This window comes from Lissotriton vulgaris, chromosome 5 (genome assembly GCF_964263255.1).
Source record: "Lissotriton vulgaris chromosome 5, aLisVul1.2, whole genome shotgun sequence".
In the NCBI taxonomy this organism is placed as follows: domain Eukaryota; kingdom Metazoa; phylum Chordata; class Amphibia; order Caudata; family Salamandridae; genus Lissotriton; species Lissotriton vulgaris.
This window is the reverse complement of record NC_141693.1, coordinates 1,910,476,437-1,910,488,831: the sequence shown is the minus strand read 5'-3', so window position 1 is coordinate 1,910,488,831 and position 12,395 is coordinate 1,910,476,437. Positions and strand designations below refer to the sequence as shown.

The following is a 12,395-nucleotide window of genomic DNA, read 5'->3' as shown; positions in this document are numbered from 1 at the left end:
CTATGCTGACGGTGGATTATAAGATCTTGAGTCGCATCCTGGCCACCAGGTTACTGCCGCACATGACCACATTAGTACATAGAGACCAAGCGGGATTTATCCCGACTAGGAACACTTCGATTAATATACGTCGTCTGGTACGAATTTTGGATGGTGCCGGGGCCTCGGCTCTTGACCCCGTGGTGTTAGTAGTTGATGTCGAAAAAGCTTTCGACAGCCTCGAGTGGGAGTACCTAGATGAGGTGTTGCTGAAACGCAGAGTCGGGGAAGAATTTCGGAGATGGACAAAGGTGCTTTACTCGTCGGCGAGGGCAAGGGTACGCCTGGGGCCGATTGTATCTTCTGCTTACCCTGTTTGTAGGGGAACGAGACAGGGCTGCTCACTGTCCCCCCTGTTGTTCACATTGGCGATGGAGCCGCTGGGGGCACAGGCAAGGTCAGGTACCATGTGTAGTGGGGTCGCGCAAGGGTCAGAGTCGCATTATATATCATTATACGCTGATGATCTGCTATTGTACCTAGCGGACACTGGACAATCCCTAGAGGGAGCAGTGGATATGCTGGCTAGATTCGGGCGGCTGTCAGGCCTTAGGGTGAATTGGACCAAAACCTGTGTATTCCCATTGCGGGCGAGCACGCCCTGTCCCCCACTAGCGAGAGAGGTGGTGCATTTACCATGAGGCTGTGGACCTCTTAGAGGGGAAAATCCCCGCAGCATATCACGGGTTCTGGCCATAATGCTAGTTCTCTATCCACAAATTCAAAAACTTCAGGTTCATCGTCGTTTGGGCCATACAATGAGATAATTGTGCAACGTCCTGCAGTTGTTTCCAGCTCAAGCATTACCCATCTCCCCTCACTATCCTCCTTTTTCTTTTTAACTTTTGTGCTACCTTTCCTTGCCAACACTGCAACTCCCTTACATCTTTCTTCCTGACCTGTGTAGGCGAGAGCATCAAAACCCATTTGCTCCAACAGGTACTTCTCTTTAGCGACTACATGCGTTTCCTGTAAACAAATTATATCAATTTTCCAGAAACAAAGTAGTGCCCCCAGTTTTTGCCTTTTTCCCTGTTATTTAGACCACATATATTCAACGTAATTATCCTAGTTTCCATATAACATTTTTTCCCTTTTTCCAGCTTTCCAATTGCCCGTGCCCAATGCTTCCAGCATTTTCTCCCATCATAGTGATTTTTACAAAACTGTACTGTATTACTGCTCCAACCAACAACCGTGTCCCCCCCCCCACCACTCTCCCCTTTTGTAACCCCCCTCCCCAACTGCTGCCCCACCCCCCCTATGACAGGCAAATAGGTCACTCCTGACCTATGCGTGTCCACTGTGCATTGCAGCGTCGCCCCCCTCTCCTCCCCTTCCAAATAAAAGAAACTACTCCTGATAAGTCCTGCTGCCCAGGCCCTTACGTGACTTCTCCACTTTTCTCTTTACCACTCTTTACATTTTTATCTTTTTTTAATCTTCCTTTTATCTCCTTTACCTTTTTCGCCCCCCCACTTTACTAGTACATCCCCTTGATACTACCTTCTAGCTCCCCCTTTCTCCTTTAACTCTTTTAGCTCTTCTAGATATTCTCCAGCCTTAATCTCTGAGAAAAACATTCTGACTCTGCCACCCAAAATGACTTTTAGTTTTGCGGGGAACATCAAATATGCCTCAGCGCCTTGGCTCTGAAATGCTGATATCAATTGTCTGAGTCTCCACCGCCTCTCCACTGTGACGTGGCAAAAGTCAGGTCTTGCAAAGAATGTTGTTCCATCCACGGTCTTCTTAGAGTCAGGTCTGGCTTTATCCATCAAATCTTGTCTCGCCAGGAAATTTCCAAAGAATACTAGCATAGCCCTTGGAAGTACACCCTCGCCTCTTTTTTTCCTTGTCATAAGCGGAAACCTATGTGCTCTCTGCACCTCTTGCTCCCATTGCCATGGTGCCTCTAGAAAGGCGCCCTTTAACAGCTTAATGACGAAGCCTCTGGGGTCTTGCCCCTCTGCCCCTTCCTCTATTCCAAGGAGTCTGGCATTATTGCGCCTCTGGCGATTCTCCAAATCCTCCACCTTCCATTGTAGGTCCTCCGTTATTTTCAACTGCTCTTCTCTGCTTGCCTGCCAGTCCGTAACTTCCTCCTCTATCCTGCCCGTCCTTTCTTCAACTTCGGTGACTCTTTCTTCCACTTCCTCACATTTTTTGTTTATTCTCCTGATAGAGGCTTGGATTTTTTTGGTGTCATGCCTGGCTCTTCTACTCTCAGTTCTAGCTTCCATTTGAATTTGCTTTAATGTTGCAAATATCATGTCTAGTTTCCCGACCTCAGCTTGGGTGTCTTGCCCGTCTTCCTTATAAAGATTGGAGGTAGCAGAGTAGTCCCATAACAGCTTTTTGTGAGTGCTCTTATGCAAACTTATAGGAGAGCCTGTTTTCCTGCCTGTCAGCTTGCGTTTTTTTTGTGTTCCTCTCCCTTTGGAATCTCCTGTGTCGCCAGAGCTAGAGCATGAGTCTTCTGATTCTCTCTCATCTTCGCTGCTTGTTATAGTAGAGTCTGATTCTTCGGGAACTGAGAAAAACCTATCCCCCTCAGCCCCCTCAGCACCCTCAGCACTCTCTGCACCCTCTGTGGGCTCAATGTCTAGCTGTTCCTTTTGCCTTTGCCGAGGTCTAGGGCTCATAGCAAAATCCTTTTGTATATTTTTCCCAGCTTGATCTTGCTCTTCTAAGATTCCAGCCTCCACCTCCTGTAGCGCTACTAACAGTGGGTCTATACTCGATGCCTCTGTTATTCCAGCCCCACCAGCAACTCTCACCTCTTTATCCGGGTCGATATGCTCCGCTTCCCTCTCAGTGGTAATTGACGATCTTGCCGCTTGTTGCTCTGCGGGAAGCGTGAGCTCTGTTCGTGCTGTTTGTGCCGGTTGCCTGGTAACGCCTCTGCTTGCGTCCTCGAGGACGCTGTTCCCAGGGCCGGCTGCCAGTAAGCTTCCTGTGTTTAGGACTGCCGCTGTGCCTTCGATTGAAGTCGCCGAAGCGGCTATGCCTGGTCCTGAGGGCACCGGGGGTGCTTTGATACTGAAAACTTCAATCACTGAAGGCTGACGGAAGGTGAGGTCGCCTTTCTTTTTCTCCGTTGTGGATCTTCCCGTTTGGCTGGCTTGATTGTTGTTACCGCTGCTGCGAGTGTCCACATATAATTTAGGCTCTTTGTCTTTCTCGGCGGCTCTCTCACTCTTCTCGATTTTCCGCTGCTGAGCCTTGGAAGCCGTCGATATCGTGGGTGTAGAGCGTTTGCTGGGGGGTGGCATTTTAGTTTTAGGAATAGTACCAATCCTTCCTGGGTCCTTTTGACATGTTTCTTTAACTGGTCCGAGACTCGAGGTCTGTTTGTCTTTTGCACGATTTGCCATCTCTGTCCCGATAGCCTTTCGTAATGCCCAAAACAAAGTCTTCAATTTATCAAAAGCTTGTTTCAGGCTGTAAGATCCGCCGCTTTGTTCCTCTAATCTCATCCAGCAGAACCTCCGTCGCATACTGCCTTTCTATAGCCGATCAGGTGCCTGGTCCATCCATAGGTCGGAGAGGGGTCTAGATGCGACTTGCACCTACAATGCTACAGCGGCCATCTTGCCTCTTTTTCTTGGTAGCATACTTTATTAAGGCTGCCTACTGTATGTCTTCCAGATGCAAATAAAAGCACATACCAAGCTTGACAAGAACCATTATGAGAAAAGGGAAGAGGAATAAAAGGTGTTCCTCCTTTCTTTTGATGTGCAGGTATCATCCCACACACCCAACAGTTGGTAGTATTTGTGGCATTATGAGTATGATGCAACATCTGGATAAAGGTATTATTTAGGTAGGATTGTCAATGCTTCTGCTCATGGTAGGGAAGCGTAAAGTAGTGGTGTTCAACTGGTGCTGGAGTAGTGGCGATCAAAAGCTCTTGAGCAGGAGCCACTTTCTCAACGAACCAGGTTATTACTGCTACAGCAACCATAGCAACAACAAATCCTACAGCACAAATGATCTTTCTCTTAGCAACAGTTGATCTCATTGTGGACATGATCAGGTGGTCGTTGGAAACAATGTTGGAGCTCTTATCCCTGGGCAGCCGTTGATTTCTTCACCGAGGGTCAAGAAGGGTGTCGCTACACCATACAGGACTGATCCCCCCCCTTGCTACATCGGCATTCCGTTTCACTAACCCAGGGTGGTTGCTCAACCAGTCTATTTTGACGATGCAGGCTCTTTCCGTGGTCTCAGTTGGTATCGGGATACTCCATCAATTGTGTGGTCCGGGAAGACCTCCTCAGATTCATCAGGTGATATGGCGTGGCCTTTCTCCGCATTCAGGATCTCTCGATGGTCGGTCAGTACAGCAGGTTCCACCAAGGTAGGTAGCACCTTATTGCAGTGGGTGCTATGGACCCAGTTCTTCCGATCCGTCACTCAAGCTGCTGTCCTTGTGGCCAAGAGCACCTGCTTTGGTCCTCGCCACCTCGGTTCCAAGCTGTTCGACCTTTCAATGACTTTGACCATTACATAGTCTCCAGGCCAGAGTTCATGGGTTTCACCTGTGGATCTGTCAGGAAGTGCTTCTCGAACCTGTTGATGAATAGAAACCAAACTGTTGGTTAACTGTGCCAAATAATCATTCATTAGAACACATGGTACATCATGCATTGAGCGTGGTTTAGGAACTCCCCAAATGTTCATCGGTCTCCCAAACACCACTTCGTAAGGGGTAAGGCCAGTTCGAGAATATGGTACCGATCTAATAGACAATAAAGCCATAGGAAATGCATCTGGCCAATTCAAGGATGTGGAAGCCAGTATTTTCACTAATTTCAACTTCAGAGTAGCATTATACCTTTCTACTAGCCCTTCTGATTGCGGGTGGAAGACCGCATGGAACTTCTGTTTGATCCCTAACCCTTTCATGACATGTTTAATAACTTCCCCAACAAAATGAGGTCCATTATCATTCCATAAAAGTTTACAAACACCATACCTAGGGAAGAATTCCTTCAAAAGCACCTTTGCTGTGGTGATAGCAGTATTATCCTTCGTGGGGTATGCCTCTATCCATTTACTGAAGGCACATACCACCAATAGAACATACTTCAGGCTATTACAGCGTTCAAGTTGGATATAATCCATTTGCAAAACTTCAAAAGGTGCAGTCAATGTAGCAAACCCTCCTGCAGGAGTTTGTGTCCCTTTTCCATGATTGCATTGCAAACAGATCAAGCAAGACTGTACTACTCTCTTAGCTGTGCTGGCAATTTCTGGATGCTCCCAAACATGCGTAAGCAATTCCGTAATTGCTGAAGCTCCAACATGTGCCGGCCCATGTGCCATCTGAACCATAGGTTGTACAAGCGCTATAGGCAGTTTCATTTGTCCATCTGCTTATTCCGCCAACAGCCCTCATCATCCAACTCTTCCTCTTCAGACCATTGCTCATGTTCTTTCACAGAAGCAGATTTCTGTATGTCTAGTACTTCTTGTCTAACATCATGCCAACTTGTGACTTCACTACATACATAGGAGTAGTGCTTCGCTGCATCGCAGTCTCACGAGCTCCGCGGTCTGCAAAGGCATTGTCTTGTCCTGCCTTATCAGTCACTGTCTTGTGTACACTACACTTAACAATAGCTATTTTCTTTGGATATTTCAGGCAAGTCAAAAGATTATGTACTAATTCTCCATGCATTATCTGCATCCCGTGGGACGTAAGAAAGCCTCTTTCCTTCCAGAGCCACTCCAAAAGCATAGTGGCTATCTGTGTAAATGTTCACACACAAATCAGTGCTAAGCTCACATGCTCGTGTCAAAGCTATTAGTTCGGCTGCTTGAGCTGACTTCTGTGGTATGCGAGCTGTCTCCACTACCGTGTGAAGTTTTGTAATGACATATACAGCTGAGGTCGTACCATCTGGCAAATTCAAACAGGACCCTTCAACCCACAATTACCCATCTACATCTGAAAGGGGCATATCTTGCAAGTCAACGCGACCCTTTGTCTGTTCTTCAGTAAGGAATATACAATCGTGTGATTCCTGCGACTGAGACTGAGTCACCGGGTATGGCAACAGAATGGCTGAGTTTAGTGTCGCACATCTCTTCAGTATAATGTGAGGGGCAAACAATGTCAATTTGTATCCTGTCAGAAGAGCACTAGTTAAATGCTGTGTCTTCGTCTGATTTAAAAGGGCATCAACTGCATGGGGTACTAGCACCAACAGTTTATATGACAAAACTATCCCTTCACTCTGACGTATTGGCACAGCTGTTGCTGCAACTGAACGGAAGCATCCAGGCAACGCACAAGCAACAGGATCAAGTACTGCTGAAAAATATGAACAGGGACGCTGCTTATCGCCGTGTGTCTGCACTAAAACTGACAATGCGCATCCATCTTTCTCATGTACATAGAGTGTAAAAGGCTTCGTGTAATCTGGAGTACCTAACAGTAGTGCTGAACAAAGAGCTTGTCGTAACTGTCGGAAAGCAATCTCACATTCATCTGTCCATGGGAGTATCTTTAGTCAAAAAGGCTAGCAAGGGTTTAACAATGTGTGAAAAACCTAATATCCATTGCCTACAAAAAGAAGTAAGACCAAGGAATGCACGGACATCTTTCTGAGTAAATGTTCACACACAAATCAGTGCTAAGCTCACATGCTTGTGTCAAAGCTATTAGTTCGGCTGCTTGAGCTGACTTCTGTGGTATGCGAGCTGTCTCCACTACCGTGTGAAGTTTTGTAATGACATATACAGCTGAGGTCGTACCATCTGGCAAATTCAAACAGGACCCTTCAACCCACAATTACCCATCTACATCTGAAAGGGGCATATCTTGCAAGTCAACGCGACCCTTTGTCTGTTCTTCAGTAAGGAATATACAATCGTGTGATTCCTGCGACTGAGACTGAGTCACCGGGTATGGCAACAGAATGGCTGGGTTTAGTGTCGCACATCTCTTCAGTATAATGTGAGGGGCAAACAATGTCAATGTGTATCCTGTCAGAAGAGCACTAGTTAAATGCTGTGTCTTCGTCTGATTTAAAAGGGCATCAACTGCATGGGGTACTAGCACCAACAGTTTATATGACAAAACTATCCCTTCACTCTGACGTATTGGCACAGCTGTTGCTGCAACTGAACGGAAGCATCCAGGCAACGCACAAGCAACAGGATCAAGTACTGCTGAAAAATATGCACAGGGACGCTGCTTATCGCCGTGTGTCTGCACTAAAACTGACAATACGCATCCATCTTTCTCATGTACATAGAGTGTAAAAGGCTTCGTATAATCTGGAGTACCTAACAGTAGTGCTGAACAAAGAGCTTGTCATAACTGTCGGAAAGCAATCTCACATTCCTCTGTCCATGGGAGTATCTTTAGTCAAAAATGCTAGCAAGGGTTTAACAATGTGTGAAAAACCTAATATCCATTGCCTACAAAAAGAAGTAAGACCAAGGAATGCACGGACATCTTTCTGAGAAGAGGGTACTGGTGTGTCTAAAATTGCTTGAATGCGATCTGATGTAAGTGCACGGCCCTCCTTAGACAGAAGGTGACCTAAGTAGGTTACCTTCGGTCTACAATATTGCACTTTCTTTCGTGACACTTGTGATGATGTGAAGCAAGAAAAGAAAGCAAGAACAAAGTAGATTTTTCACACTGTTCAGGGGTATTGGCTGCCAACAAGATGTCATCGACATATTGTATGAGAGCCACACCTTCAGGCAAAACGAAAGAATCAAGTTGTCTTTTTTAATGCTTGACTGTAAATACTAGGACTCTCAGTATAGCCTTGAGGAACTCTACAAAATCTATACGATTGATTATTCAAAGTGAAACCGAACAAATATCAGCTATCAGGATGAATAGGGATCGAAAAGAAAGCGTTCTTGTTAATGTTAATGTTAAAAAGTATTTATTGAGCACACTGCCACCGGTTGGTTTCCTGGCGCTAGAGTAGACAGAGAACGGATCCTGAGGCGAGAGGAGAAAGGCAATCAGTGAACGCTTGTTTAAAGAGCCATATTTTTAAGGCTTTCCTAAAGGATATGAGATCCGGGCAAGAACTGATCTCCAAGGGAAAGGTGTTCCAAAGGTGAGATGCAAGAACAGCAAATCTGCAGCCAACAGAGCGTTTGCATTTGAAGGCAGGTGTCTGGAGGAGGGCTTGGTGTGCAGAACGCAGATTGCGGGAGGGGGTGTACCTGGTGAGGAGATTATCTATGAATTTAGGGCTTTTGCAATGGAGAGATTTAAAGATCATGCAACCAGTTTTAAACGAGCAACGTTGGGCCAGGGGGAGCCAGTGGAGGTCCCTAAGCAGAGGAGAGGCTGAGTGCCATCTGGGTTGCGCAGTGATCAGCCTGGCTGCATAATTCTGGACCATCTGGAGGCTCTTTAAGAGATAAAGGGGTAGGCCTAGGTATATGGAATCTGCATAATCCAGGTGGGACAAAACGGTGGTAATCACCACCTGGGTCATGGCTGCAGGAGTGAAGAAGCGTCGCACCTTCCGGATTTTCCTGAGCTGGAAGAAACACTTGGAGACCACTTGACCCACTTGAGTTTTTAAGGAGAGGTCGCTGTTCAGGGTCACTCCAAGTGTCTTTGCGGCAGGGGTAGGGGTAGGGGCTTTGCCCATATCGGATGGCCAGTAGTGAGGGCCCCAGAATTTGGCACTGTCCCCTGTGAGCACCAGCTCGGTTTTTCCAGGGTTTAATTTGAAGTGATTTTGGTTTATCCAGGTTTGGATGAACCGCATGGTAGACTGGAAATGAGAAATGGAGAGTGTGGAGTTGTCGACCGTAAAGAGCAATTGCAGGTCGTCTGCGTAATTAAATACAGATACCTGCATATCTTTTAAGGCCTGGATTAATGGGAGAATGTAGATGTTAAACAGGTGAAGTGACAATGATGAGCCCTGAGGGACTCCACAGGTAATGGACCGTTTAGGGCCAACCAGGGTACCAAGACAGAGTTCTTCAAGTCTATCACAGAGAATGTAGTTGCTGGAGGAACCAAAGCAAGAAATGTCGTTATGTCAGAAACCACGGGGTGTTGTGGTACTACAATCTTGTTAATTTCTCGCAAATCAATAATGAATCGGTAAATCCTAGTGTCCGTATCTTTTTTCAGAATAGGAAGAATCGGACTGTTACAAACATTGTAAGGAACTTCCTCAACAACCCCCACTTCAATGAGACAATACGTATGAGTGCTTTGTCGCCTTCCTGTGAAATTCTGTATTGAGGCAAACGTGGCAGCACAGCGCCCTCCTTGACACTAATATGTACTGGTGGAATAACCATTTGCCCTACATCACTATCTGAAGTAGCCCACAAAGTAGGAGGGAGTGAAGCTAATGCAAGATCCTCTTTAACAAGACAAGCTCTCTCCATCACAGGATGGTTGTCATTCAAGATAACACGTACACCTTCTGGAGAACATCGTATCGTAGCCCTGAAATACTTGAGCATATCAAGACCCACAATATTGTCTGGTGTATTTGAGGAAAGCAAAAACGTACCTGGAGCAGTAAGTTTATCAGCATGGAATGCAAGTGGTTGTGACAGTGGGCTAAGGGAAGGTGTTCCATCAAAACCTATCGACGTAATTGTTAAGCCAGACAGGTGAGCCCTTGGAACCAATTGTTTAGACAAGGCGCTATGAGTAGCTCCTGTATCAACCAGAAACTGATCAGTAGAACTCAAAATATGTGCTGTAACATAGGGACCCCTCTGATCTACTGGAACTTCAACTGATTCCTTACCCCATCCTAGGCAATCCTATACATAAGCAGAATCTTGAAAACCAGACGGCACATAGTCGGACATTTGATATTGGTTCCTTCTATCAAAAGTGTTAAACCCATCCTGCCCACGTATAATAGCATCAAACCTAGCACGATCACCTGTGCTTCCTCTAGGCCCTGAATATCCTGAGCGATTTCTCATTTGTCCCCGCCCACGTGGACACTGCTGAGCACGCAGTGCTGGACAATCAGAAGCCCATTGCCCAAATTTCTTTCAGTACGCGCACTGGTCAACAGACAAATTTGAACGAGTATAAGAAAGAAAAGACGAACCATAAGATCTACGTCCACCTCTATCACTACCTCTAGAAGGCGGACCATAAGCCTGAGCCAACATAACCTCATTTTTATTTCTTTAGTCTTCTTATCCTCGTTTCCCTTTGCTTCTAATTCCTGGCGTTCATAATACTGAGCCATAGTCAAGAGAGAAACCGGAGAAGAGGTAGTCCATGACCTCTCACTGGATTTAGGCGACTAGCTATTCCTGGCAACAGGTTTGCGACATATTTACCGACAAACAGATGTCTGCCTGTGTCATCTGTCAATGACTGGCTACTAAAATCGTGGAATGCTTCTTCAAAGTGTGCAATGAAATCAGAGACCGATTCATCTGCCTTTTGCTTACAAGATGCTAAAACAGTCCAATCTATCTTTTTAGGGGGAATAATGGTTTTTAACTTAACTAATATAGCTGCGGGAAGATCTAAAATTAACTGACATGGCTTCTGTGCGGGTTCCCTTTCTAAATCCATTTGTTCTAAGTCTTTCCATAACGCCCCAAAAGCTGCACGATCATCAATTTTACGAACAGTTCTCAACATATCAGGCAGTAATATCAATCCAAAAAATAAATCAACATCAGGTAAAGTCATAGTACAAGAGCTGATAGCACCCTCAACTTCCTCATAAAAAGCAGCTGGATTTTTCCATCGGATCGGGCAATGCAGTTTTCTAGTGCCATGACATCTGTCCTATTCCAAGGAGTGTAAACCGAGTTATAAATAAAAAAAACCTTTGCATCGATAGAAGCCTTATCACTTGTACCCGTTCCTTTAGAAGGAACATACAAAGGCACGGCCTCCCGCATAGGTTTCGCATGAACTATCACAGTCTTATCTGTTCCGAAAATAGAAGCTTGTGCCATGCTGGTCTGAGATGTCTGTGCAGCTACGTCTGCAGCCTTTTTCTCCTCTCCCAAATGGACTGCATCAACACGCAGTTTAACCAAAAGCCTGATTGTATTAGCCACCTGGGAGAAAACAAAAAGACCATCACGCATTTGCTTACAATTATCTGCTACATCGTCGGGCTCTAACTCCTCAGAATATTTCCTAAATAGCTCAAGGACCTCTGCGGCAAACACCTCAGTAAAATACAGCTGCTCCCTTTCCTGACACCCTTTCATGCTATCTAGAAGTTCAGAAGCGGGGGCAGTGCTACGAACTGCTTTACGAGCAGCAGATCTAAGCTGGGATGCACTCTCAGCGGTCAAAATAGAACGAGTTTCTCGTGCCTTCTGTTGCTCTGAACCGGAATCCTCATCTGACTCATGAGGGGCAGAAGGAACAGTATACAGAGGTAGAGGACGATCTAATAATAAGAAATCATCTTGTGGTTTATTAAGTATAGGATAAAGGGGCCACCGAACAGCGTATTGGCCAGTTACCTGTAAATTGCGGTCCCTATCTTCTCTCTCTTTTAACGCTTTCATTTCTTTGTTTTTCAACTCTAACACTTTTCCATAAATGTTCTTTCGCTGTTCTTTTTCAATCAAGGCTTGCTCACGCTTCATTCGTTCACGCACTTCTTTCTCCCACATTTGTACACAGTCAAACATATCTTGCCTAGCCTTTCGCTTAAACATACATTGTTCCACATACTCAATCTTTCGTAAATCAAATGACCCATGCATAGGCCAACGCAGCTCAGAATCCTTACGAATGTATTGATTCCATTCTGTGCTGTACATTATAGAAAAAAGACCATACTTAAAATACATATCCCTATTAGGCGTCCCCTCTGGGGGGCCGGTTGTGCTTCATCGAGTCTCAAACTGGTACCACTACAAAAGTAACATGTCCTACGAAGTGTGCTAAAAACAGGCATGCCAAAAATAGTGCAGAATATGCAGTATTATAATCAAAGTAGCACTTAAGGTACCTTTAGTACGATGTGCCGTTCAAATCAATTCAGTTAGAGAAAATTCTCCTCATTACCTGCCTATATAAATTGCAATTCATATATTACTCACATAAAAATCCAAGTTGGCCAACGCAAGTTCGAAAATACAAAAGTCGCAGTAAGCGTTACTAAACTACCTTACCAATCCCAGGCATCAAAACCAACAGCAAGAGCCGCAGAACGACTCTTAGCAATCACTTGGTGTCCAGGTTCCAACTGCCAAGTTCTAAAATCGACCAAGTGGTCACTGCACTGCGAATCAACAGAAGAGATCTCAGTCGAGGACCAGCACTACCTGGATGGTCAGATCAGAAAGAAAGAAAAAAGGCTGTGGTTGCCAAGAATCGGGTCTCCTTAGGCAGC

General features: G+C 45.5%; 1 protein-coding gene across 5 annotated transcripts in view; it reads left to right on the top strand.

Annotated features, from left to right (window-relative positions):
• Nucleotides 1–12,395, top strand: part of LOC147717698 (E3 ubiquitin-protein ligase TRIM39-like) — a 660,302-nt gene that overhangs the window by 448,149 nt on the left and 199,758 nt on the right. Inside the window, exon 7 of one of the 5 annotated variants that reach the window (XM_086924488.1) lies at nt 2,364–2,370. The exons of the other annotated variants lie outside the window; for them this stretch is intronic. Coding sequence (XP_086780614.1) covers nt 2,364–2,370 — 7 coding nt within the window. The remainder of the gene's footprint in view (nt 1–2,363; nt 2,371–12,395) is intronic. 5 annotated transcript variants of the gene reach the window in all.